A 26295-nucleotide genomic window follows, 5' to 3' on the forward strand; every position below is an offset into this window, starting at 1 on the left:
CAAGCCAATATCCCTGGGTGAACATAGATGCAAAATTCCTCATCAAAATATTAGCAAACTGAATTCAGCAAGATATTAAAAGGATCAAGTGGGATTTATTCCAAGGATGCAAGGATGGTTCGATATCTGCCACTCAATCCATGTAATACATTACATTAACAAAATGAAGGATAAAAATCATATGATCATTGCAGTAGATGCAGAAAAAGCATTTGAAAAAATCCAACATCTATTCATGATAAAACACTTTCAACAAAGAGGGTAGATAGGGAATACACCACAATATAAAAAACACATATATGACATATCTACAACTAATATCATATTCAACAATGAAAAGCTACAAGCTTTTCCTCTAAGATCAGGTATAAAGCAAGGATGCCTACTATAACCAATTTTATTCAACACAATATTAGAAGTCCTAGCCACAGCAATCAGACAAGGAAAAGAAATAAATGCATCAAAATTGGTAAGGATGAAATCTTACTAACAGTTTCACTATTTTCAGATGACACGGTAATATATGGAGAAAGCTCTGAAACTCCACCAAAACACTACCAGAACTAATAAATTCAGTAAAGTTACAGGATAATAATTACTATACAGAATTATGTTATGTTTCTATACACTAAGAATGACCTATCAGAAAGAGAAATTAAGAAAATAATCCCATTTACAATTACAAGAAAAGAGTAAAATATATCGGAATAAAGTTAACCAAGGAGGTGAAGGACTTACACTCTGAAAGTTGTAAGACACTGATGAATGAAATTGGAGATGAAAGAAATTAAAGGGAAAATATACCATGCTCATGGATTAGAAGAATTAATATTGTTAAAATGTCCCCACTACCCAAAGCAATCTATACCAAAATACCAATAGCATTTTTCACAGAACTAGAATAATCCTAAAATTTATACAAAACCACAAAAGCCCCTGATTAGTTAAAGCAATCTTGAAAAAGAAGAACAAAATGAAGGCATCACACTCCTGAATCTCAAACTATCCTATAAAACTACAGTAATCAAAACAGTATGTATGGGCATAAAAATAGACACACAGATCAATGAAACAGACTAAAGAGGCCAGAAATGAACCCACCACTATATATATGGTCAATTAATCTACAATGCAGGAGACAAGGATACACATTGAAGAAAAAACATCTCTTCAATAAATGCTGCTGGGAGAACTTGACAGCTACATGCAAAAGAATGAAAGTGGACCACTTTCTTACACTATACACAAAAACAAACTCAGATTGGATTAAAGACCTAAATGTGAGACCTTAAACTATAAAACTCCTAAAAGAAGACATAGGGAGTAGCTTCTTGGGTGTCAGCACTAGCAATATTTTTTTTGGATCTGTCTTCTCAAGCAAGGACAGCAAAAGCAAAAGTTAACTGGCACTATAACAAACTAAAGGCCTTTTGCACAGCAAAAAAAAAAAAAAATACATACATACATACGTATATATATATATATCAACGAAATAAAAAGATAACCTAGTGAATTAGAAGATATTCACAAATGATGTACCCATAAGGGTTTAATATCCAAGACACATAAAGAACTCACACAACTCAACACCAAAAAACAAAGAATCCAGTTTAAAAATAGGCAGAGGGCTTGAATAAACATTTTTCCAAAGAAAACAAACAGAGGGCCAACAGATACATGAAAAAATGCTCAACATCACTAATCATCGGGGAAATACAAACCAAATCCACAGTAAGATAACACCTGACACCAGTCAGAATGGATAGTATCAAAAAGACAAGAAATACAAAGTGCTGATGAGGATGTGGAGACAAGGGAACTCTTGTGCATTGCTGGTGGGAATGTAAATTGGTACAGCCACTATAGAAAACAGTATTTAGGGTCCTCAAAAAATTAAAAATAGAAACATCACATGATCCAGCAATTCCAGTTCTGGATATTTAGTCAAAGAAAACAAAAACACTAATCTGGAAAGTTATATGCACCCCCATGTTCACTGCAGCATTATTTACAATAGTCAAGGTATGGAAGCAACCTGTGTCCATATATAGATAAACTGGTAAAGAAGATGTGATATATATGTGTGTGCACGCACACACACACACACACACACACACACACACACACAGAGGAATATTACTCAGCCATAAAAAGGAATGAAATCTTGCTGTGTGTGACAAAATGGACAGATGTAGAGGATCTTACGCTAAGTGAAAGTGAAGTACGTCAGACAAAGACAGATACTACACAATTCCACTTAAATGTAGGATCTAAAAACAAAATGATTAAGCCAACAAAACAAAAAACAGACTCTAAATGCAGAAAATAAACTAGTAGTTGCCAAAGGGAGAGTGTGGGGGAAGGGTGAAAACATTGAAGAGGATTAAGAGGTATAGACTTCCAGCTATAAAATAAGTAAGTCACGGGTGTGTAAAGTTCAGCATAGAGAATATAGGTCAATAATACTATAACTTTGCGTGGTGACAGAAGGTTAACTACATGTACCATGATGAGCATTGCATAATGTATATAAATTCCAATCACTACAACACAGGTTGTACACCTGAAACTAATATAATATTGTATGTCAACTATCCTTTAATTTTAAAAAATGATTTCCTCTTCAATAGGGGTTTATCAATACTAAACTCGCATGCAAAATTCTTTTTTTTTTTTTTAAAGATTTCACTTATTTATTTGAGAGAGAGAACTTGAGAGGGGGAAGGTCAGAGGGAGAAGCAGACCCCCCGTTGAGCAGGGAGCCCACTGTGGGACTCAATCCCTGGATTCCGGGATCATGACCTGAGCTGAAGGCAGTTGCTCAACCAACTGGGCTACCCAGGTGCCCCAAACGCAAAGTTCTTAGCAGGGTGCCTGCCACTAGGAAAGGATAGACACCAGCTATGGACAGTGCTTTTATTTTTCTTGAGTTGCTTAGACCAGCTCTCCTTATCTATCAGATTTGGAACCCCAACATACATGCACGAAACAATCCCCACATCCTATTTGCTACCACCCGAATTTATCATTGCTGTCACCAGCTGCTTGTGTGGGGACCCACAGGCCAAGTGAAGTGAAGCAGGAAAAGATAGCAACCTTCAGAGATCAGGTTGCTCTCTGGTGTCATGAACTGCAGAAGCAGCTACAGAGGTCCGAGCAGCACGGGTTTTCCAGCCTGACCCTCATCTTCTCTTGCATAAGGGCTTTCTCCCTCCATTCCCCACACCCCACCCTGATCTTTAGGTTGAACGGGCATTACACTAATGAAATAAAAAAAAAATATATAAAGTTAAGAGTAAAAATCTCTTGAAAGCTCACCATCCAGAGAAAACACTACTATCCTTCCAGGCTTTTCTCTGTACACACATATCCCATACACACAACTTCATAGGAAGTGTGATCGCACAATCCTGGCCACTACATGTCTGTTTTTGTTCTCAAGAATATCTTTCTAATTCATTCAATAGAGACCTATGTGTTCATTCTTAGCAGGGCTCTAACCTTAAGCCATGTGTTCTGCATGCACACAAAATGGTAGTAAAAAGTGGTTCACAGAAGAAAATACTAACATCCGCCTTTAAATAATGACTTAGATTAAAAATGGAGGTGACCTGTGAGATTAAAGCAGATTTTAAAAACAAGTAAAAAATTCAGAGGCTTTTTTTTTTTTTTAAATGAAAATCCTGGCGAGAAGGAAGCCCTGGGCTCTGTGTGCTATGTGGCACACACCCCATTCCCTAAATGGCTATTACTTGTGGAATGTGAAACTCGTGGAATGAACTTTTAATAAAATGAGAACTCGCCTGTAAACCTCAGTACATTTTCAGGGTTTAAAAACCTTATTTTATCTAGATCACAGCTCTTTCAATCTTGGCATCAGAAAGTTATTTCTGAACGCTAAACAAGTATGAAAATGGTGGGTTTGCCCTCAGTCTTGCTTTCCCGTGCCAGGCTGGGGGTGCATTTTGGAGGCCACCCACGTGTGCGTCTGTCTCCTCTGGATGCCACCATGTTCCTGGAGACCCCAGGGGTCTATGGACTCAACTAACCAAGGCCCAACTTCAGGGGACATTCAAGGGACCTTAATCTGGAAGTCTGACTATCATTTCTGGGATTCATTTCCACCCTGGCATAAGTAATAAGCATGGATGAAAAGATGTTAACATACCAACATTATTTTTACTCATTTTTGTATTCTTCATATTTTGGCTACTGCTTAGGAAGTCAAAACAGTGTTTTTGTTACTCCACTCCTAGATAATGAAAATACAGTTATAGTAAAAAAATCTGTCACATTCTGCTGGTTGACGGAGATTATATTCACAATTTTGAACTTGGAATAGAATTGATAAAAATGGATTGAGCCTGAAAGTGGTCTAAAATGATCTGATATGACCTGATCATTTCTGGGTGTCACAGGGAGCTCTGGCCAGTGGGGGAAGAGGGAGGGGTAAAGACCAGGCTGCAGGGGTGGGGGAAGGCAGAGCCAGGATAAGCTCCACATGGGCAAGGGGAGAGAATCCAGCAAATACAGAATCCAGGCACGGAGGATACTAGTAAAGAGGCAGGCAGGATGGCCAGGTCAGCAAGATCAAGGACCCTAGGCAGATTAAGGAGGTGGTCCCAAGACAGTTACCAAGGATTGCATCAAGAAGGCAAGTTTAGGGGCACCCGGGTGGCTCAGTGGGTTAAGCCTCAGCCTTCGGCTCAGGTCATGATCTCAGGGTCCTGGGATCGAGCCCCCCATCAGGCTCAGCAGGGAGCCTGCTTCCCCGACCCCCACCTCTCTCTGCCTGCCTCTCTGCCTACTTGTGATCTCTCTCTCTCTGTCAAATAAATAAATAAAATCTTTATTAAAAAAAAAAGAAGGCAAGTTTATATGAAGTGGGCCTGGGTCTCTGCTAGATAAAACCCCATTTATCAAACCTGAAACCCTAAATCCCAACATGCCATTGAGACAAGCAGCTGATGGGTCCCACACAGCCAGCCTCACCCCCTTTCCTTGCAGAACAGAAAGGGGGGGGGTGCTTGGCTCCTCTTGGGAGAGAAGTACAGTTAGTGGTGCAGGAACCTAGCAGTGCATCCACACCATTCTTCTCCCCCACACCCACTCATCTTCCCTTCCAGACAGTTTATTTTCCAAAGAAAATTTGTTTTCACTGTAAGATGAGTTACAACAGTGAGTCATCATTACATGAATAAGTAGCCTTTATAAAATAAGCCATACCACTCTCTCTAGGCCATCAGCAGTAAAAACAACATAGAAAATGTCCAGGGACATTGTTTTCTCTAGATTCATGGCCTTTAAAGCAAACATGGTCCCAAGAACAGCACATCAGCAACACTTGAGAGATTGTTAGGAATGCAAGTTCTCAGGTCCTACACCAGACCTACAGAATCAGATATCAGGGGTCTGGGCCCAGCAATCCATGTTTTAATGAGCCTTCAGGAAACCCTGAGGCAAGCTCAAGTTTGAGAATACTGGCCGAGTGGAAGAAACCTGGGCTGGGAGCCAGGAGACCTTATTCAGATTCCAGCTCTGGATTCCATGGTCCAATTCAGTGAAATTTAATGAACAGTCACGATGTGCTACTGCAAGGATGTGGGGATGCCAAGAGGAGCTAGACAGGGTCCTAATCCATGGATGGTATCGAACTTTCATATTCTTTTGCTCCTTCGGGATAGGGTCTATTTTGTTCTTTCATATTCTTTTGCTCCTTCGGGATAGGGTCTATTTTGTTCTGTCACTCTTGTTTTGTTTCGTGTTTGTATTCCTGGTGCCTGCAGCATCACAGGCCCCTGGTATATATGCAATGGACCAACTGGCAGAGCCAGTCACAACTGTGATAAATACCACTGGGCCATTCATCAATAATTGTAATGTTCCTCCAGTCTAGTTAACATGAGCCACTGTTTATTTAATGCTTATTGCATGCCAGGGGCTCAATGTCATAGATCAGCTCATTGGATACTGTTAGATGTCCTGTACTCTGGGTAGTATGGTTAATCCCACTTGGCACATCAAAAAACTGAGGCTCCTAGTTTTACATAATTTGTCCAATGTCATACAGCGAGAGTGGCAGAGCTGGGGATGCCCCCAGGAAGACCTTGTTCCAAATCTTATAGTCTCACAAATAGAGTATGTCTTTGAATCCCACAAGCTCAAAAGCCGACTTTGAGATAAATTTCCAGCCTCTAAGCTTAATGGGTGCTTAAAACTCTACTTTGTAGGTCATCATCATAAGTGGTCCAAGACTGTCTTTATTATTCTCATTTTCTGGCATATCGATTGGTGTTCACTGAGCTTAAGAGAGTAAATAGTGGTGGGGAACTCCACTAAGAGGTCACTGGGCTATTTTAACCCTTAAAAATCAGGCCAAAACTGCTTCTAGGTTCTTCTCCTCACTCTGAGTCAAAGATGAACTTGATGTCTGTCATCTATTTTCATGTAAACAATTCAGGGCCAGGAGGGCTCTGGTTGGGATTGTTGGAGGCTGTAGGGATGGAGAAAAGGAAAGGGGATCTACACCACAGGCAAAGACCTTACCTTACTAGGAGGTGGTCCATGATCATCCAAGTAAGTGGAATTTCCTAGGGGAAGAAAGAAGAAAGTTGATGAATCGATACTTTTAAAACCAAAGTGATTTTAGAGCAAAGTCATTGAAAACAAGCATCCTAGGTATATCCCTGTTTAGACAACTGTACCAAAGAACAATGGATAATTAATTGCCAGTTTGGTGGGATTTTGTTGATATCACCATGCTCTATTACAGGTCCAACAGTTACAAACACTGTACATACATTGGTGTGTGTGCTCACATACAAATGCAGAAATACGCACCACTGTCCCTCACCCAGTATCTGTTGAGTTTACTGTAGACCAGTGGTTCTCAAACCTCAGTGTGCATCAGAAGTACCATGGAGCTTGTGAAACACAGACTGCCTGGGTCCACAGTGTCTCTGAGAATTTGCATCTCACAAGCTCTCAAGTGATGTTGATGCTGCAGGTCCTGGAACCAAACTTTGAGAACCCTTTACTGCACTGTTCTCTACCTTGTCTTGACTGTTGATTTTCCTTGGTCTTTGCAGTCTAGCTTGCATTAGAAGCTTGATCTGTCTTTATGAATAGCCGCTTACTGGTTTGTGTGCCTCAGAGGGGTTAGGACAGAAACCAAAGTTCACTGAGTTCCTTTTATGTAGCAGGTACTCTGCTCAGGCTTTCCAGGATTTCATTTAATTCAAATATTGGAGGTGGGTTATAATTATCCTCACTTACAGAGGAGGGAACAGAAGCCTAGGGAAATCTAGTAATTGGCTCAGGGTCATCCCCTGTTAAACTGCAGAAAAGAGTGTTTTCCAGAGTGTGCTTGGGCATCTGCTGCTCATCTGAAAAGCCTACCTACCGGCTTTTCCAGAGCCTGGAAATGGACAACACAGCCTGGGCACTGAGCCTGCAGCCGCGGGCACTGGCCTGGTAACATGCTTGAGACCATGGGGGAGCCAGTGATGTGCTCGTATATGCAGAAGCTCCCTCCAGGGAGACAATACTTGTCAGTCAGGGGAAATTACCTCCACAAAAGTGAAGATGGCCAGTCTTTCTAATACAACAAAATAAGGGCAATATTAGAAACACAAGGATACCTAGAGAGAACAGTAGCTTAAGGAATAAGGTCAATGTCCCAGTTGAAGCTGATGATGCATTCTTTAGGAGAATGCAAAAGTGACTTAAGAAATTGAAACAAAAGGAAGAAGTAGGGGGCACCTGGCTGGCTCAGTGGGAAAAGCATGCAACTCTCGATCTTGGGGTCATGAGTTCGAGCCCCGTGTTGGGTGCAGAGATTAACTATTTAAATAATCAACTTTTTGGTTTTTTTTAAGGGAGAAGTAGAACTTAAGACAGAGACAGTTCAAATGGGGAAACTTATCCAAAACATAACAAATAAGTGGGTTTTGTCTTACAGGTTTTTTTTCCCTTTTCCATACCAGGGCATCAGCCATTCCTCTTTCTTTGTAGTCTTCTGATCTATCACCCACTTGATGGCCATAGTGACTGTACCCTAATGGGCTAGTTGTATATAGTAAAGGGACAACAGAGCCCAATTTTTGTGTCTGAGACACACAGACACAAACACCTGGCATGCGCACGATTGGGTTATTTTCAGGAAACTTCGAAATGTGAATACAAGTAACGATTTGTTTGATCTTAATTATTGCACTGCACTCTACTGAGAACATACAGAAATAGAAATTTACCTGACTTAATAAAGAGGACGTGTATGAAAGAATCCAGAAAAACAACTGCCTCAGTCTTAAGAAGTATTCAGAGCTACTGCTACGTAATATAGTAGGTATGGCTGTGGGAGGGTCTCATCACCTCATCCTGTGAATGTGTCCTTCTAGAAGGGACCTGAGAAAGCCCATCAAACTGTAGCCATGTTCTCCAGGTATCAGTCTCAGGGACCAGACAACTCAAACAACTAAGTGTTTTCTAAAATACTAGAAGATTCCATAAGACACAAAGTTCCTAAAAACGAATGACTTGAATGTCTGACTGCCCCCTCACACTCCAGACTCGGCTATGCATGGACTCCTTAGCACCTCGGCCTGGATGTCTACAGGCATCTCACACTTAGCCAGTCCAAAGTCTTTATTTGCTGCAATTCCCCACCTCCTCCCTCCACCACAAACTGCCATTACCTCCCTCCCCATCCTCCTTACCTGGTCACACAACACATCCCTTCCCCTATGGGCTCCAAAGCCCAAAAGTCATCCTTGATCCATTCTCCTTCCCTTACCCGACCTGTACCAACCCAGTCACAGGTCCCATTGGCTCAGCCTTCAAATCATTACTCAGATCTGATCACTTCCCACCAGCCCCTGTGGGCCATCTGGGAGAACTCTTGCATCTCTTCACGATTACAAATTTGCTCCTCTCCCATGTAACAACCAGAGGGATCTTTTAACCTTATCCATCAGGCCATGTCAGCTCTCTGTTTCAAACCTATTTCTCTAAGAACAAAATCGTCAATTCTTTCCATGGCCTATACCCCCACATGACCCAGGCCCTGCCCTCCAACCACACCCACTGCCAGCTGCAACGGCCTTCTCTCGGTTCCACAACACACTGACCTGTTGTTAGCTAGGGACCTCCTCAATTAGTTCTTTCCTCTGCAAGAAAAAACTCTTCTCCACCTCCATCACTGAGGCTTAGCTCAAATAGCCTTCCTTGCTTCCATCTCCCTCTTTTCTTCCCTCCTCCCTCCCCAATTCCTTATAGAAGACCTCACTTCTTTCTTTCTGCAGAGAAAGGGAGAGGGCTGGCCCCTTTTGGTCTGTGTGCCATGAGCCCTACTGTCTTCTCCACCAGCAGATCCCGAGTGCCCCTCCACAGGTAGGTTTATTAGAACACAGAGACTATAAATGTTTGTACTTTTAACAGAGGTACAGAAAAGGAAAAGAAAAGCTCCACACATTTCTTTAGTTGGAGACAGCAGGTTTTTATTCTCCTGGGGTCTAACTGTATTATTATCTGGTGTATAGGCAGAGCTTTTCATCCTGGGAGCTTATGCTTTCATACTGCAAAGTAAACAAAGCCGTCAGAATCATCAGACCTCACGCTGGTAACTTGTCGTCTGTGGAGATCAAAAGAGGAGCCCTGTTACCCAAGTGAGCCTCTCTGAACAGGCTCCCTGTCACCAGACAAGGTCTTGCTGCTCTGCCTCATGAGGGACTCAATGGATGGTGTCTAAGTGGGGGAGGAAGTCAAATGAAAGCCCCCAGGCCTTTGAGCTTGGAGTTCAAGATGTAAATTTAGGAAGAACATGCAGAAAGGGCTGATGAAGGTTCTGGAGCCAAGACAGAGGACAACCACTTAGCTGCCACCCACCTCTACGTGCCCTGGGAATCCCAGTTTCTGATCCCAGGTGGCAGGACCCTGCAAGGCAGTATCTTTTATTTTTGAAGGCTAATAGGGGCATATCATTTCATTTCTTTCAGAAAGTAACCCACATCTTCGGAGCTCTGGCTTCATCCTCCTTTTCATGTCTTAAGTCTTTTCTTTGAGGATCAAGGGTTATGGTATCTAATCAAACTAGAAAAAACAGTAAGGCACACCCTACAAATTTCCACTCCTACCACTGGGCACATTTTTCAGAAAGGTTTATCTCCAAACTGCCAAGAAATCACTAGCTCAGGGTGGCATTGAGCTAAGCCTCTCACAGAAAGTCAAGCTTGTCCAGACTGCTGAGGAAGGGACTATTTGAAGCCTTTGAACATGGAGACTGGTCTACATCCTGACAGTGGTCATGGTTACATGGCTCTGTATGTGGGATAAAATTTATAGTACTATACATCAAAACCAACACCAACAGAATCCTCATGGTTTAATGATTTTTCAAATGCCCTGACTAGAAAGCTGGTGATCTCAGACTTTGCAACCAGCTAAATTACAACACATTCTAAATCTTGCCCTATGCATCTAGCCCTTGGAGACCTCCCTGGGAGGTGGTAAATACAATACAAGAGACCATGCGCCAGTGTGTAAAGGAGTTAAATCCACGTATGTGGGAGTTACAGTATATGCACTTACTAGAGTGTATATGGATGACCAGGGAGGGTCTCTGCAGGGCTGTATGCCATCAACGTCTACCTACTTCTGCCATCATACAAACTATTTGCAACAAAGAAGCATTTTAGGAAATTCACATGAAGTCTGATCCTAAAAATTAGGAGGCCAGGGGTTGTAACCAGGAATCTGAAGATGCCTGATGGGTTATAATCATAGAGTTGGGTTTCGGTGGGCAGAACCCATGCACGTTGACCATACAAGAGCCATCCAAGTCTTCGATGATAAGAGCAACGACATGAACAGCCAGCTATAGCATATACTGACAGAAACAGGCTTCAGCTCACTTTATAATAGAGACCATCCCCAGCCAGCATCATCCAACTCTAAATAAATTGCTTTGCCTTCTCAAAGTTTTCCACGTACACATCTGTTGAAATGAAAGAAGGTCCTGAGTTATTATGAGGAGTGTGCGAGGATAATTTCAGTCTATGAAAAATGCTCAGAGCACTGCCCACACACAGTAAGCAGCTAGTCCGTTTGCTAGCAGCGCTACTTACACTACTCGCTATACTAACTGTATGGCCAGCAGGACCGGCAGCAGATGCAAAACCCTCCTTCACCATCTCTCCATCCTCCCGCTCACCTATTTGCAATCCTCACTGTGCATTCCACTCGCCTGCAATATTTTTAAGAATGTGGATACCAGGCTCTGACCTCATTTAGTCTGATTTTAATTTGAAACAAGTCATTTAGCTTTTAGCATTTCCTAAATTTCTGCAGGTCATGCTAATGTCTTGACAGGATTGAGAACCCCGAGCTATAAAAACACAAATTAGTGTCCTTCATAATTCAGGCTGCACTTCGCTTTCCAGAAATAAAACATAACAGAGCTGCTGTTAATCAGGGGTCCCCCCCCCAACTACTATTTCTAGTGAGAGATCAGGCCACACGAGCACCACATCAAATGGGAATGTTGGTGGCGAGCTGAGTCACAGAAGGACCCCCAGCCTCGAGATAGCCACCAGGCATTTCACTGCTCGGGGTCTGTAACAAAACTGAAAAGGGCCACAGCCAGCTCACAGGCTTCTAGAGGGCTGGCATGGGCACTGCTGGGCAGAGGGCTTCCCCCCAACCCACATGGGTTGCCCAACTTTTGTGGGTCTTCACAAGTCTTTTCAAAAATAATTTTTAGAGCCTGCAGTTTCAGGACATGTTATTTCTGCAAACAATTGTTAGTACATGTTATCCTGTTGAACCTCTTGTTTCAAGGCAAAAAGGGGAAGGAAAAGCCTAGTCCTCCATCCCCAGAGTTTCCTCAGACTTCACTCAACTCAGACAACTAGAAGGTATTCTGTCAGTCCTGGAGACACTCATATCTGACCCCTACATGCACTGTGAGGGCCACAAGGATCTGAGAGGAGGAAGCCTCCAGAGGATTCCCACCCAGTGAGGTGCCTGTCTTGGCAGCCTCTGGGCCCGGAGTGGAGAGGAGTTGGGGAAGCTGGCCAACACAGAAGAGCTTGAGGCCGTGCCCACGTGAATTCAACAGAGACCAACACAGCTGACAGAGAAGAAATTTACTAGAAGCACTGATGTGAAGGACTATTGAACAGAATTAGCCATGTGTTATAAATAGCAACAGTCACTCTTCTGTGTGAGAGGGAGAGAGACAGTGGAAAGGGGCCCCAGGGTAATCATTTAATGGATTTGGTAAGATACTGCTAATAGCACTGACTGTCACTGGTGACACCGGGTGGCCCAGGGGTGATGGAATACTATAGGCTGCAGAACCAAAGACCTGGGTTCAAATCTCAGTCCTACTTTTCATTTGTTGAATGGCATTGGGAACATCACTTAATTTCCATGAGGCTTAATGTCCTCCTTTGCAAGATGAGGACATTAATAACAGAAGTGACAGTGTTGTTATAAAAAAGAAACAAGACCCATGTAAAGCATTCAGCACAATTCCTACCTGGCACGTGCTCATCTTATATTATCTGATTTTAGCATTCATATTCAATTTTATCATTTTATTTATTTTTGAGGAAATTAAAGAGAATCCTGAGTCCAGGGGCATAGTTTGTCATAGTAAAGATGAATATTTGATATAAAATAATTATTTGATATTTCCTATTCCTTTCTGATTCTATCTCTGATCTGTCTTTAGAAATATACAAAAAGTTCCCCCTAGTTGTTTGAAATACCTCTGGCAATGTGCAAGTGAATTTATAGAAACTTGGTGGCCTATAATTTATTCTTGACTCTTTAAGTCTTGCATTAGCAAATCTATTTTTGTCTGAGTTGGTCCCTGAAGAATAAAGATGTTTTAATTCTAATCCCTCTTATAGAAACCATAATATGCATTACAGTCAGTGTCAAAAGAGCCGCCTCTACACTCTGTCAATTTCGATCAAACACCAGCCGCTCTTTGCAGAGTCTTTCTTTGGCCCCTTTTAAAATCATACTCCTAAGCGACTGAAATCCTTTCCTTGATTATTCAGAAGCAGCCATTTCACACAGGGTTCTGGTTACCTATAACACAATCATATGGCTGGCATCTCTCCCCCCAAACCCCCCACCCCCAGGAGTCTGGGCCTCTGATAAGACACTGTTAATGAAGGAGTCACTGTTGAAAGCAACACTGCAACCCCGGCTTTGTCCTTGCCAAAAAATTATGTTAATGCCACACTTTCCACCATTAACTATGGGTTACATTTCTCTAAGAGGCAGCTGTCAGCACACACCAGCCGTGGTTAACAATGAGGAGTTTGTGTGCTGAGTAAATGTCTCCAATAGCTCCATTTATTATAATTAACGCAGTCCCAAAGACACTGTAATGGAGGAAAATTGCTTGCACAGCTTTATTTAAGATTTAATAAAATTATTTTCCACTGAATTAAAACAAATGGTTTTATTTACTATCGATACTTAAATACATTTACAAAAATGCCTTTCCAAAAAAAAAAAAAAAATCTCGAATGTTTACTTAACCAGTTAGCAAAGGCACAAACAGCCTGAAAATACTTTCTTGATGCTAAATGATAAAAATGAGCATTCCAGACACTGAAAAACATATCCTAATTAAACTGTTACCAAGTATGATTTAGAAAGTGGTTTCCATTTCAAATAAATTTTTAAAAAGAGAATTAATGCTCTTTGTATTTTCAGGCTCAAAAACACTGCTTTGTTTTAGAGTGCAGCTCTCTCTCCTTTTTTTTTTTTTTTAATTAAATCTGAATATACATCTAAGGATGTCAAGGGCACATTTGTAGATGGAAATTACCTTTGGAATCCAATGATCAGTGCACCACTGCTCTAATAACAACCTGAATATAAATATGAATTTATTGCCAAATTAGCTCAGGGATTCATCGTAATCATATATGATCTTATCCAGGTAGGAACGGTGTATCAAAGAGAGATAGAATCTGCTAGGTTTCTGTTTCATTCCCTGAGATTTCCCTCCCAAAGTAATGACTACGGCCATGCCCCCGTGTAACTCTAACACACCCATTAACGCAGCAGCCCCAGCCCTGCACTGGGCAAGGCTCTAACCAGCAGCCAGGTAGGATTTCTTCCATCAGAACATAGCCACCGTGAGAATGGACACTTGCCATCACATGCCTACTGCTCAAAGCACCCCGATAACTTGCCATCACATGCTTACTGCTCAAAGCACCCCGATAACTACAGTGGAAGACAGGCAGGATGCTGCCGATTAAGAAACAAAACAAGGCTGAAACAATCAGCATCTGCGTTAGCATCACCAGTAGTTAGCACTGACGCTGATTTAAGCACAGTGAGAAGTATTCTCCAGACCTCCCCCTACTGAGTTCCTATGGCAAGCACGGTATTGTGCCCATTTTACAGCAGAGGAAGCCGAGGCTCAGGAAGATGAAGTGACCTGCAAGATGTTGCACAAAGAGAATCACCACGAGATCCTGGTTGTGGCCACAGCTGCCACGCCCCCTGTCTTGCCCAGAGACCCCAGCCTGAGGGCCACAGTATACTTTGAGATACTGAGCCCTTTGGCTCCCATGGTACCTGGGCTGGGCAGCCTGGGGCTGCTCGGGATGGCCTGGGCAGAGCAGGGTCTGAACTCTCTGAGGAACATCTGGCCCAAACCAGCTACACGGGACCTCAGGCATGTGCCAACCCCCCAACTCCACCCAAGGGCAAGAGGCCTGTGTGCTGCTGAAGAAAGGAATGTCCTGGGATCCCAAGGAGTCAGCACAACACTGGGGTGGGGGGGGGAAGCGAGGGGACAAGTTAGGTGGGGCCCAGATTCCAGGGGCAACTCAGAACCTCTGGCTACCTCAGGTCCTTTCTAGTCGATGTTCTATTTTAGTGGGTCCTGCTTAGCCAAAGGATGGTCCGCTTTGAGCATATGACCTTTCTGCTGTCATCTTATTTTGAAATACCTGACATAAAAAAGTTGGCTTGGATTAGAAATCCATTCACATGATTGCAAAAGAAAATTCCACATTATATTTGTTAACTACAGAAAAGAAAAAGCTCTGCTTAATTCCTTGAATAAATTGGAATCAACATTTGATGCTGATGTTGATAAACAACTGATGCAAAATTTTGAAGGGTAGTGTGGTGGGCTGGATAATGCCACCCTCCCCCCAAGGTTACTCACATCCTAATCCCCAGAACCTGTGAATATGTGACCTTACATATTCCCACAAGGGACTCTCTAGATGTGATTAAAGTAGGGATACTGAGATGAGAAGATGAGCCTTGATTATAATCCCTAGAGTCCTTATCAAAGAGAGACAGGACGGTCAGGGTCAGAAGACATGATCATGAGAGAGGCTGGTGGGATGTGCTTTGGAGACAGAAGGAGAGGCCATGAGTCAAGGAATGTTGGCAGCTTCTATAAGATGGAAAAGGCATTTTCCCCTAGAATCTCCAGAGACAATGCCACCCTGCCCACAACTTGATTTGAGCCCCTGAGAACCTATTTCAGATGAACTATGAGATAAGGAATTTGTGTTGTGTTAGGCTACTAAATTTGTGGTAAATCGTTAAAGCGGCAACAGGGAACTAACACAGCTCTTAAAATGGTTTTACATTTTAAAAACCACCTCTTTATGTGAATAAAGTTTCTTGTCAGTGGTAATTCTCAAGAACTTGGAAGAAATTTTCATCAAAAAGACTATATAGGGAATTGGAAGAAGTCTGAAAACTAGCTCATCACTCTCAATGATAAATTTGAAATGTTTCTATTTGTAAGTCTTCCATGACTCCCAAATTTAATACCTCCCCTCATATTTGTATCTTGTTTTTCTAATAAGTATACAATAAAAGGAAAATGTAATGAATGCTTTCATCAAGCCTCGGAGAGATAACCCCCATCCTCACCAGTGGACTTCAGTGTGCCATAAAAACATCATTTTCAAAGGGTTTCATGACTGGAAAAGTTTTGTTAATAAACACACAGACGATCAATCAAATAGACTGCTGTCTTTGAAAAGGGCTTCAGTCCGACGGAACTGCCATTGCTCTAAGTCTGGAATTTCTCTTTGGCTTTGCTATCAGAGCTACTATGGGTCACATGCCATAACACACAAACACGCACAGACACAGACACACACACTCCAGATAATTTCAGAACGGGAAAATCACCACAGATAGACAGTCTAACCCTTCAACCCACAGAGGAAATAGCTGAATCCAAAAGGTCAAATAATTAGGCCAAGACCTATGGCTAGTTATTAGGTTAGTAGCAAAGGTTAAGAATAGACCCAGGTTGCTGATGCTCACTCCACAAAAAAACAATCTTACCGCACACCACGTGTTCACCCTAAACAACATTTGTGGCCTTGACCACCTTGCCTACTCTCCAAACGTAAGCTGGAAGGACTCTGTGCTTTTCTTAGGTCATCAAATTACTTCTCCATGAGGAAAGATATTTCATGATTGAGAGAATTAACAAAATACATGCCTCAAATACAGAAGATCGTCCCCAAAAGGAATGGCTGAAGGGAGTTCACAGCCTCTCGAGGCTCCTGGCTAATTCAGATGCTTGAATCTCAGCACATTTTGTTGAAAAGAATACTTGGGAATCAACCTCCATAGATGAATGAAACGGACATGAAATGGTGCCCTGTGTAGAAATGTATGTGAAATACCTGAGAAAGTACAAGTGGAAAGGGACAGTGGAAGGTGGGTGTGACAGGGAGGAATCAGAGGCAGGACACTCCCAACATCACCCGTTGTACCTCACGTTCTTATCGAGTGCCTACCCTACACCAGGCACTGTGCTGGGCCCTAAGGATACAGACACGAGTGAAAAGACAGGATCCCTGTCACACTTTGTCAGTTTGGGCTGTTATAACAAATTACCACAGGCTGGGTGGCTTCAACAGGGCATACTGATTTCTTACAGTTCTGGAGGCTGGAAACCTGTGATGGATGCCAGGATGCCAGCAAGGTTGGGTGTTGGCGAGGGCCTTCCTCCCGGCTTGCAGATGGCTGTGGTCTTGCTGATCCTCACATGGAGGAAAGCGAGTTCTTGTCTCTGTCTCTGTCTCTTCTTACTGGGTCACTGATCTCCTCAGGGGGGCCCTACCCTCATGACCTCATCTAAACCTGATTACCTTCCAAAGGCCCCACCTCCAAGTACCAGCCCATTAGGAGTGAGGGTTTCAACAAAGGAACAAAGTCCCTGACCTCAAGGATAAGAAGCAGTAAAGGATGAACAAAGAGCATTCCAGGCAGATGGAGAGCAACCTGTGTTGATGGCCCAGGTCAGTGAGGAACCAAGAGAAGACTGTACTAGACACAGCTCGGCGGGGAAATCAGCAACAGCTCCATGTGGGCGGAGTCTCCCCAGCTATGTCGCAAAGAAAAGAGGGACAGGTATCCTGAGAGAGAGTACTGGTGTTGGCACTGGGAGTGTGACCCTCCCAGGCGGGCATGGCATCAGCAGATCCCTACATGATGGCAAGTCCAAATTAAAGATGTCCTCATGACCTTAAAATCAAGATCAGAGATGATGTCTAATTTAAGCGGCAAAAGGAAGTTTGTGCAAAGATGCCAAGGGCTTTGGGGCACGTCTGCAAGCTAATGTTGTGCGGGGCTCCCCTACATCCTCCCAGCAGCCCCCACCTCCGACCCCATTAACCATGGGAGATCAGCAGGGCAGACCAAGGATCCCCCTCCTCACCAGGAAGGAAGCTGAGCCCAAGATCACACAGCTGGGAGGTGTCAGAGCTGGACCAGGACTTCAAAGAAACCCCAGTCTGCACTGTTTCAGGGTTCTGCATACCATGGGCAGAATGGAGGGGTTTCTGGGGCCACAGCACGTGAGCCTGGAGCCAGAATCCAGATGGAAAGAAGTCCACGAGGACAAGAGAGGGAAATACTGTGGGAAAGTCATTAGCAGGTACTAGTGGGGAAACACCTTTTGCTGGGTTATGGACCAGTACTTTCTTGAAGGTCGGTAACAAAGCATGCATATTTTCAAATGGATAAAAAAAGCTTTTGTGTTTCTAGCTGCATCACCCATCAATGGGTGTCCAGGCCATAGCCCGGGGCCACTGGTAAACGAGCGCCTGTGTCTTCTATATTGTAAATGAAACAGTCCTATGTTTGACAGAAAAACTACTTGTCACTTGCCAATTCCCTTCATGCTTTAGGGAAATGAGCATGAAGGAACATTCTATGGGGTGTTTCAGCTAAACTGCACTGAAATGATATGCATGTGAGAAAGAGATTTGAAGAGTTGCTCGTAAATGCTGATGTGATTTAGAAAGTGTGCAGATGAAATGAGTCTGATGGCAAAGTCGGTCTGACACAGATGTGATCGTGCGCACAGAACTATCCCATCTGGGATAGTCCTGACATGTCCAGGACAGAGCATCCCCAGCTTCTGTTCAGGGCTGGAAGAAGTGCTAGTCCGTGTGTCACCCTCAGAGGCCCCGCCTTTGCCCACGTGCCCACCATTTCTGCTCCTGTCTCCCTTGGAGTGGGTCAAAGTGAAGTGCACTCCGTGCCACCCTCTCTCTTGCCAATGAAGGAGTGGCGAGCTGGGCTGAAATTCTCTCCCCCTTCATCCTCCCACCTGTGGGGGCACAAACCTGTCTCCTTCCATCTCTTGCCCTTCTCCCTTCCCCAAACCAGTCTTGTATAGGTGCTCATTTTACACAAACACTTCAACAAAATAAAATCAGTTTATCTAAAATGAAAAAAAAAAAAGTAACTTTCAAGTAACACAAGGAAGAGATCATAGTTTCTCCTTTATTAGGTCTTCAGATGTCAAAGGGGATTTTTAAGAGAGCAGCAGAAATGATTGAAATCCTTCAGAGCAGTAATCCTCACAAAATTAACTAGCAATCTAACATACGAGACTGGGGGTGTTTATTAAAAAAGAGGGCATTTCGATAAATTCATCATCTCTCCTTTTTCTATCACCTCTCTCGTTCTATTTTGTATCAGACTTAATAGGATTTTGGTGAGATTTTGTGGTTCATAGACCTGTAATATTGGAAGATAATACAGGATTCTTATGGCTCCATATGTTACTTCACAGGCACAGATAAACACACCACACCACATGCACACACACACCCCTGCAAACACAAAAAGGCCAAACAAAGAGGTGCTTAAAAATCAGAAAATCCTTCCAAAGATGAACTGAAAGGTACAGGGAAAAGAACACGGGGGAAGAAGGTGGACTTTGCAGCAAAACAGTCCAAACAAGCAATCTACTAACTGGATATGACCTTGAGCAAGGTCTTAAAGTTTCTAAGTGTTATCTTCCCCACAGGGAAGGCAGGAAGAATAAAACCTACCTCACAGGATCAGGATGGATTAGAACTAGACTTTATAAACTGCCTGGCATGTACACAATAAGTGTAGTTCTTATGATTATATTCAAAATAGAGCCAATTTAAAAACATGGTGCATTAAATAAAACCTTTTCCAAGTGATCACATACATAAACATCAGTCCCAGGCACTGAAATATACATCCCTCATTATGCACTAGAATGGCCCGTCATTGTCTTCCTCCACATTTTTTCAGGATTTATGATGGGAGGTTATACCTGGGCATGAATGAAATGTAATTTTTAAAACCCTGGCAGGATTTAGGTATTCCTATGCTTTTATTCTTATTCTGAAAGATAAACTGTACAGGGGTCATAAATACTCTTCAGCACATAGTAGATCAGTTTCTTTCTCTAGCAAAGTCTTAATTCTGCCTTTCAGCAAAATGAATTGGGGCAGGGAGTACCTGGACCCAGGAAAGGGAGTCCTTCCTAAAAGCCCGACTGTCTTGAATTCATCACAGATCTGGAAAAATCATGCCTCTCAAAGTCCCAGTGAGTCACTCACTTTCCTGAACTACTAAAAGGTTGAGTTGGAGGACAAAGACTGATAGTCCCATAGCAGAGGCCAGTGCGAGGTCTCCTGGAAGAAAACCGGAGTTTGTTTTGCATCAAAACAAATGGATGGTTTTTCCTGGTTTTCACACTCATGAATTCCAAATATATCAGAGCCTACTCAATGTCAACTTACTTGTTGGAAAATTGCTTCTTAATAAAAAAGGGCTTTCTCCAATAGCAGAAAACATCAAACAAATAATCTATGCCCCCCAAAATAATTTAACTGTCATGGTGCACCAAGAGAGCTTTAGCTCATCGAAGGCAGACCTCTCAGTCTGAAGAGTTGTTTGAAGTGGAATGGGGGCTCGGAGAAGCTGAGCAGTGGCAATGAAGCAGGTGCTGATCATTCCCGTTCTGAGACTTCAAGGATCTGCCTTTGCTGAATGGAAGGAGGTACCTAGCAACCTCCCTACCTTTATTCCAATTCTCAGATTCTTTGAAGACCTTTTAAGGCACAAGCAAATGAAACTGCTCATCTCTTAAAAATCCCTAATTTATCAAACAGATTTCAATCATATGAATAAGTGTGAGTACTATGCATAGGGATATCAGTGGCATTACAAAGACATTTTAACTTGGGCATGAGTCTTATTAACACAGAATTTGACAAATGAGATAGCTATAAACACTATATATATATATATAAAACTTCAACACTGCCTTAAAAAAAGTTAGACTAGGGAAGGGAAAGTCAGTTAATGCAAAACGAGTGTTTCAGGAGCAAGTTCGTGCCAGGCAAATGGAATGTGTCATAGGTTTTTCTCTATTTCCTCTATTGTGATGTAGCCTAGTTCCAAGAAGATGAGAGAGACTCATTTCAGGACACAAGGATTGAAGTCAGAGTTGAGTATGGAAGAATCGAAGGATCCTTGTTAAGGATTTTGTAGAGAAGGTTTTATAAGAGAAGCCACAGACCAGGTGACAAGAAGAGTAAGACAAGACTCTGGTTAATCCAGAAGCCTTCAGACTCAAGCAAAGCCACTACAAACCTAAACAAAACCAAAAACCAAACCATGTTCCAGGAGGGCCATAGAAAGATAAATCATAGGAGAATATGTGAGTGCTTTTATACGTAACCAAGAATAACTAAAGAAACCGCTCAGCAAAGGAGAAAGTCTATTTCATGATGGTGCAAAGGGGCACTGGAACAAAAATAACTTGTAAGGATTATAAAAATAATAGTGTAGGTTATAAATAATATGAGAAATTGAATATGCTAATGGAATCGTGCTGATGAAGGCTGGAAACAGAGAATTAGGTTAGGCTAGCTAATAGAAATATGGAGCAGTGAAAAATGGATTTTTAGGTAGGGAGCCCTTGATCCTTGCCTGAGGCACAGGGAAGCAGGGAAAGGAATGAGTATTTATGTGCCGATCATGACTCACGCATTAGGCAAATCATTACATGTAACTTTCTCATTCAGTATTTAAGTAGATACTGTTTCCTCATTTTGTAGATGAGGAAATGACCCCCAGAGGTCAAAAATCCTTCCCACCAAGGAACAACTAGCCAATGACAGGGCTAGTACGTTTTCAGAGCCCGATGCAGGCTTCCCCTTTCTATTCCGACCTGCCAAACACGACTGGTTCTTCTCTCTGTGTCACAGCAATTATGTAATAGCATCAGGGATTGTTCAAATTAGTGGAAAAAGTAAGATTTGGGGCCCCATCATAGGTTTCTAAAAGTATGTTATTTTACTTTTCACTGATCACTTGAAATAACCCATGTTATCATGGGACAAAGTAGGAAAGAATTTTAAAACTCCCTTTGAACACATCACACATAGATTCTAAGGTTCTAAAAATACTATCACATAAAGCTGTGCATATGAGAGATATTTGTCTATGGGAGATATGCCTGTTGATTGAAAACACTCATTCTCTTTTTAAGTAAGTTCCATGCATATTCCCAAGAAAATTTAAATCAAGTTTCCAAAAGATGGCTTTTATCTAAAAACCTAGATAGAGTGTTTTATCACCACTTCTCACCTATCCAAATTTTAACCATACAAGCCCCACCTTACTTCTTTCCCTAAGTCTATTTTCGAAAACTCCAGGCCATGCTCATTTGTCCCTCCTCTGAATTTTCACTATGAGAGAGGGAGATAGAGAGAAAGAGAGAAATACATTTATGTGTGTGTGTGTGTGTGTGTGTGTGTGTGTGTGTGTTTGTGTGTGTGTGTGTATAAAATTTTTATTACTGTTTTTTCAGCCTGGAGAGGAAGGGTTACACCAGTCCCGGATAGCAAATCGATTTTGACGGCTGCATGTCCCATTTCACTTTGGCATAGACCCAGCTGGTCTAACCACCAAAGTGTTCTCTCTCTTTACATCCTGTATACTAAAAATAAGAAGTAAATGACTTTCCCCCGAAAGCCAAGAAGTTTAAGAAAATAACCAGCTTCTTTCCCCGCCGGACCTCTAATCACAGAACTAGGGGCCGTACTGAAAATTCAGTGCTGGATTTGTTTCTACAGGGAGTCCTTCAAAAGCTTTTAAATACCTCGAACCATGCCCCAAAACACCCTCGAGAGATGATTTCAAAAGTGGGTCCTGCCGTGGCCTGACCCCAGGAATCATTCTGAGCACCTATTCCAATCACTAATATTACCAAAAAATCACTTAAATACCAGCAGAGAGAGGGCTGTTTGGGGGCCGAATTCTTCCACGAGTAGCCACCCTGCAAATGTGCCACCCCAAACAGTCACCCAAGTCCCCTGTACTTTATCAAGACATCCAAATGCCACTCACATGTAGAGGTCAAGGTAATGCTTCAAGTTTAAAGCCAACACAGCTTTCACAATCGTGACCTTACTTCTCAATCTAAATATTGCCAAGTACAAAGAAGCATTTTTAAAATTTAGTTTATCTAGATTTTAAACCTTTTATGAATAAAATGACAATATATATCCTGTGAACCAAATTTATAAATATTTTGCTTAGCACTCCCAGAGAAAAGACCCATTAGCCTTTTGGAACACTCTTGGTTCCGCACGTTGAAGCACTGTGTGCTGAGGGAAAAACAAGAGGAACCGGAGGAAAGATTAATGACCTGTTTCACTGCCCAGGGAACTGGACTCTAGAACATCTTATTCTCTCCAGTGGCGACTTTTTTTCCCTTTGCTATGAATATGGATTATGACATTTTCAGAGACAGCTGAGCATGAGTACTAATTCATACAGCAATACCTAAGCCTCCCACCTGATTCTTTCCCAGGGCTTTCTCAACCTGAGCAAGTCAGTGAGTGAGTTTGCTTTATACCGATCGTTCCACAACATCACTGCAAGTAAACACTGCTCTTTGCAATCAATATGTACTTGGACTTCTCCCATTTTTACCCAGGTTCTGGATTCTCATCTGGAGAGTGTCCTTGTCCACAGACAGGAGAAATACGTCCTGTGGTTTCCCAGCCACTAACCACCCAGGCCTGGGTCAGACAGAAAAAAGAAACAGAGGTGGAGAAGCCTTGCAATGCTTCCTCCTCTTAAAGCATCCAGGAAGTTTGTAAAGAGGGGTAAGAGTTCCTCTGGGACAGCTGGAATCTGGGTCCTGGCTTCAGCATTAATAAGCTGCAGAATACTGGTCACATCCCGTAACTTCACCGAGACTCAACTCCTTCATATGCAAAGTTGGGTTAAGATGTGTATCACAAGCATCTAAAGTTATGGTGTAAACACTGTTGTGAGTGTTTCTGTAATTCTTTGGCCCCGCCTGCAGCTGTCTAATTATACTTACCAAACTGTGTCAATTGGCTGACTGACTGACGGATGGACTGTAAATTCAGAGGCAGGGTGAGCAACACATGTTGGCCAAACTTATAGAAGAAGTAATAGTTAAGCCATGCCTTAAAGTTATAGGTGTGATCCAACTCAGACATGATAAAGGGAAGGGCATTTACAGCAGGGGGAACAGCAAAAGCCATCACTGTGATGGGCAGAGTCAGTCTGGCTAGCATGGGTCCCAAGGGAACATCGTGCGTACCCCAGGAGGCAAAATTGTAAAGGAAAGATGAACATAATAGTATCTGCAGCTCTCCTCTGAGCATTCTTACCATTTGTCGTGGACTGTGTGTGAAAATTTACAGCTGAAGCCAGGTTCTGTTCGCTGAATATGTTCACCAATTTCAAGATTCTCCTAATCAAGTTTCTCACAGAAATGATCAAAACGTCCCCAAATGTAACGTGACATACTATTATACCTACATAATGTCCTTCAAATATGAAAAAGCATATATGGGGGCACCTGAGTGGCTCATTTGGCTAAGTGTCTGCCTTTGGCTCTGGTCCTGATCCCGGGGTCCTGGAATCAAGCCCTGCATGGGGCTCCCTTCTCAGCAGGGAGCCTATTTCTCCCTCTCCCTCTGCCTGCCACGCCCCCAGTTGTGTTCTCTCTGTGTCAAATGAATGAATCAAATCTTTTTTTAAAAAAGGCATATATATACACACACACACACACACACACACATAAATATATACATATGTAGCACACAGTTCTCATTGTCAGTGTTTCTCCAATAATCCAATTGTAAGGCATTATTCACTACAAAATGTTATCTCTGGGGATCAGAAAAGGAGGAAAAGGAGAGAGTCAGGAATTACACCACAGTCATGATTTTAGATCCCAATTCTCAGTCAGCTCCGGTATGAAGACCAACCTGAAATGCAACTTAGGGCACGTTTATACTTGTCATTCTGACTGCTTCAAAGGCACTGCCCCTGACAGAGTCGAGCGAGTAGTCTGTGTACAAATACTTGGTTTACCTAGAGAATCCTTGATGTTTCACCAGAGATTACATGGGGGAACCCACGCCCCAAGTCTCATCCCGCGTCTCGAGGTGCTACTAGGCCTCAGCCATTTTCGTGAGTAAAGGAAAAGTCCCCGTTATGGACACTTGAGGACATAGCAGCCCTATGAGTCCATCTCAGGGGGAACTGCTTCCTAGGAATACAACTTAGTTTATACATACCTTGATTATGATGCACGATGTTCTGCTCATGGTTTGGTTCTGGCTTTGTTTACCTGTTTAGCATGAATCATTTCTGTGCATGTTTACCAGGTTTCCTTACATAATGATAATCAAAAGTTATTTTTCAAGGCGGTACATAATTTTGTTAGGTTAACGAAAGCTGGAGTTTCCCCCTAAATACAAGGGAGAAATGTTTCTCCTGTTGAATGACATTTTTTGCCAGGTCTGAATGACGCCCTGGGCGCCGGGCTGTGTGCACGTGCATGTACCTGCTGTGGGACCCATGGGCTCGGCCCAGGGGCACACACCCGGCCCAGCACTCCAGCTAACCTCTTTGTCTTTGAGAATCATGTTTTCTTCCAAAGTCACATGATCAGTAGTGAAGCGCTCTCACGTGAAAAGCACGGATTTCTCTACCTGCGCGTATGTAACTGATGAAATTGAATTCTACCAACACTGCTTCCAGACTCAAGTTCCCACCTGCCTCAGATTCCTCTTTACTCTGGTTGGAAACTCCCACTTAATTGTCTTAGGTTTCCTGGCTCTGAGGCTCCAGATAAATCCTCACCACGTGAGCAGACACCTTTCCAGAAGGTGGCACATTCCTGCTCTCCCGCCTGTCCTCAGGGGCCTTCCTTCCCTACCTGACCTTCACAAGAAATGGTATGTCTAGAGTTAGGATGCTCTTGTGCTGTTGGGGGTGGAGGGACATGAATTCCTCCCCAGAGAACAGCTGTGTGCTCTGGGACTCACAGCCGATGGCTGGAGCACTCAAATGAGAACGAACGAATAAATCCTACCAACCGTAAGGCAGGTAGGCTATAAAAGGAGGACATCTCCAAGCACCCTGTGCCAAAAGCTGAGAAGGCCACTTACGGAGAATTACCACTGGAATGACTGATGCCAGCTCCAAGGCCAAAATATTTCAACAATGAAGGCTACTAAAATATTTTCTCACCTTTAATTTCTGCCCTCTTCACCAGGTATTACCCATTACACTGTGATCTATGCACCCACACATTAACTCAATTAATCAGGAATGGGACCTTCATCTCCCACCAGTCTCATTCCTTATCCTCCCTAATATTTCCATGCCAGCTCCCCACGGGTCTAAAATTTTATGACACTGAGTTATCCCAAAGCACGGTGATATTAAAACGAAGATTTGGTCCTCAGTGAATAACCTCGTCCTGAAATGAAACACAAGGACAAAACCAGATTCATAATGAACATGCTAGACAGCACACCCCAGTGCGAAGAGCACAGGTAACCAGGAAGAAAAGCACATTTAGACAAAGTTTAATTCTCAGTTTTGCAAAAGGAGAAGAGAAAGAGTAGGCCAAGATCTTCTGAAGAAAATAGGATAGTC

The 26295-nt window shown here is 42.7% G+C and overlaps 1 protein-coding gene across 1 annotated transcript in view; it reads right to left on the reverse strand.

The window, feature by feature from the left end:
- The window catches only part of UST (uronyl 2-sulfotransferase), a 307256-nt gene that overhangs the window by 187557 nt on the left and 93404 nt on the right, over window positions 1–26295 (reverse strand). Inside the window, exon 2 of the mRNA XM_046006547.1 lies at window positions 6547–6590. Coding sequence (XP_045862503.1) covers window positions 6547–6590 — 44 coding nt within the window. The remainder of the gene's footprint in view (window positions 1–6546; window positions 6591–26295) is intronic.

This window comes from Meles meles, chromosome 5 (genome assembly GCF_922984935.1).
Source record: "Meles meles chromosome 5, mMelMel3.1 paternal haplotype, whole genome shotgun sequence".
Taxonomy (NCBI): domain Eukaryota; kingdom Metazoa; phylum Chordata; class Mammalia; order Carnivora; family Mustelidae; genus Meles; species Meles meles.